This window comes from Otolemur garnettii, unplaced genomic scaffold (assembly GCF_000181295.1).
Source record: "Otolemur garnettii isolate 467f Iridium unplaced genomic scaffold, OtoGar3 scaffold00172, whole genome shotgun sequence".
NCBI lineage: Eukaryota > Metazoa > Chordata > Mammalia > Primates > Galagidae > Otolemur > Otolemur garnettii.
The window spans coordinates 2,020,882-2,023,346 of record NW_003852567.1 but is presented as its reverse complement, the minus strand read 5'-3'; the positions used below and the strand labels follow the sequence as shown (position 1 = coordinate 2,023,346).

General features: G+C 39.0%; 1 protein-coding gene across 1 annotated transcript in view; it reads right to left on the bottom strand.

The window, feature by feature from the left end:
* Positions 1 to 2,465, bottom strand: part of KIF24 (kinesin family member 24) — a 62,513-nt gene that overhangs the window by 40,913 nt on the left and 19,135 nt on the right. The window contains exon 4 of the mRNA XM_003800278.2: positions 236 to 451. Coding sequence (XP_003800326.1) covers positions 236 to 451 — 216 coding nt within the window. The remainder of the gene's footprint in view (positions 1 to 235; positions 452 to 2,465) is intronic.

Sequence of the window (2,465 nt, the reverse complement as noted above, 5' to 3'; positions counted from 1 at the left end):
AAGAGAAAGTCTTTTGATAGACATTAGGATACTGATCACTTTGAAAAACATTAATGGAAGGCTAATTTACATTTTTGTAGCTGAATTGACAGTTTAAAAAATAGGTACCTAATGCAGCAGGTTCTCGGTTCATAAAACTATACAAATGATACAAAGCCCATGATTCAGTGATTTTTTGAGACTCTGGCTTGAAACAGTGATAAACAGATTTATGCTTCCCACTCATATTTAGTACCTTTTTCTTCTATTTAGGAGGTCATAAAGCTGTCCACAGTAGATTTCATAGAAGCTGATCCAGACAAAGAGGTGCCTTCTTGGCTGGGATACCTCTAGTTGCTTGAAGATATCTTTGGCAGCCAAAGCATACAGTCCTGGGTTCTGATGAGTTCCTATCATGGTGTAGGTCTTTCCAGCACCTGTCTGTCCATATGCAAAGCAAGTGGCATTGCCTCTGGGGAAAGAATAATTTGTATTATGCATATTAAAAGAAGTGCTAATCCACACATAAATTTTTTATGACAAAAGTCAGGTAGAAATATAGAATTCTTCAGCTAAGGCGCCAGCCACATATACCAGAGCTGGAGGGTTCGAATCCAGCCCAGGCCTGCCAAACAACAACGACAACTACAACCAAAAAATAGCTGGGCGTTGTGGCGGGCACGTGTAGTCCCAGCTACTTGGGAGGCTGAGGCAAGAGAATTGCTTAAGGAGGCTGCTGTGAGCTGTGATGCCATGGCTCTACCGAGGGGGACACCTTGAGGCTCTGTCTCAAAAAAAAATGAAAAGAAATATAGAATCCTAGACAAAATTCAGCTATAAATATAAAAATCCTTTAAGGAGTGGAGGGCTTTATATTATAAGAACATAGGAAAATGAATTAACAATCTTGAACCAGTGTTCAAGATTGAACCAGTGTTCAAGTTTTCTTACAGGAATTTTTTACGGAACTAGTAAGATTACATAAGACAACTCTGGAAGATAAAAATGAAAGGACTTTTAAGAAACTACTTAGCCAATAAGCATTTACTGAGTTCCTACTCCATGTTAGGTGTTTTAGAAGATCTCAGAGATGATTTAGTCTTAATTTGGAGTGGTAAATTTGGTGAAAGAAATAATAGAATAAATACAATAAATAATAGAAGATTATATGATAAACAGGATGATAGTTAACAAAGGAAGTTCAGACAGGGTGAAATCAGTGTAAGTAAAATATTTGATGAAGGGCTTATAAGAGTAGGGAACTGGGCTGGGTCTTGAATGCAGAAGCTGAAAGGCAGAAAATCTCCACTGTGGACTGTGGGAATAGTGTGAGCAGAGGCCACAGCAGCAGAGGTGATGGCAGGCACAACAGATCTTGAGGGAAAAAGTTTGGGTTCTGGTCTCTGCCATGACATTAATTAACCACATGTCCTTAGCCAAGTTATTTCACTTTTCTATGGGTCTCGGTTTTCACTTTCATCAGTAAATTTATGTTACTTGGATTCTAAGATATCTTCCAGTCCTGATGTCCTATGATTCTAAGTGAGAATCACTATTTTGGCATGTGGGTACATATGTGTGCACACACCCTATACGAATGTGAAGAACTATGGAATAAGAGGTGGAGAAGGGAATTGGGTGGCCAGCCTGCCAATTATAGTATGTTTTAGGAGTGGAAGGCCAAGATTTCTGGAGAATTGTGGGACCAAACTGTGCACTGCTAAGTAGGGAATAATGTTAGGTAGCAAATAACTGTTGCAGACTCTTGAACAGGAATCACATGGGTTATGATAAAAGTTATCAAGAGAGAAAGTCTATATATGGACATAAATTTTTGAATGTTTTATATTTCATCATTCCTTTCATTACTGCGTTCTTAAGCTTAGCTTACAATAGAAAAGAGATAAATTATACATCATCCAGTCAATTTACTATTATCTGCAGAGAATTATGTATCTCCATCTTACATAAAAAGAAACATTTTTCAGTATTCATAACAATTGCTCCATAGAGGATTATGAGTAGTCAACATCAAACCCAACTCTATTTTCAGACAAAATAGAGGCAGGAGATAGGAAGATAGATGAATACACAGAAAGGGACTTGAAGCTAGATAGTAAACCAAGAAAAAGTAAAATGACAAAAGCAAAGGAACCATGGAAGTGTGAGAATCAAGAGATGAGAGATAATTAGATTTAAGCTATTTACAGCAGACACCATTTACTCCTTGCCTTTTAAACCCTGGCTCCCAGCATTGTGGTACTATAAATACACTGCCAGAGGCACCAGTAGAAAAAGAATTATAGGAGAAAAATTTGAACACACAATAGAAGATTCAGGCTCGGTGCCTGTGGCTCAAGTGGCTAGGGCGCCAGCCACATACACCTAAGGGGGCAGGTTCAAATCCAGCCCGGGCCTGCCAAAAACAATGATGGCTGCAACCAAGAAATAGCCAGGCGCTGTGGCGGGCGCCTGTGGTTCCAGCT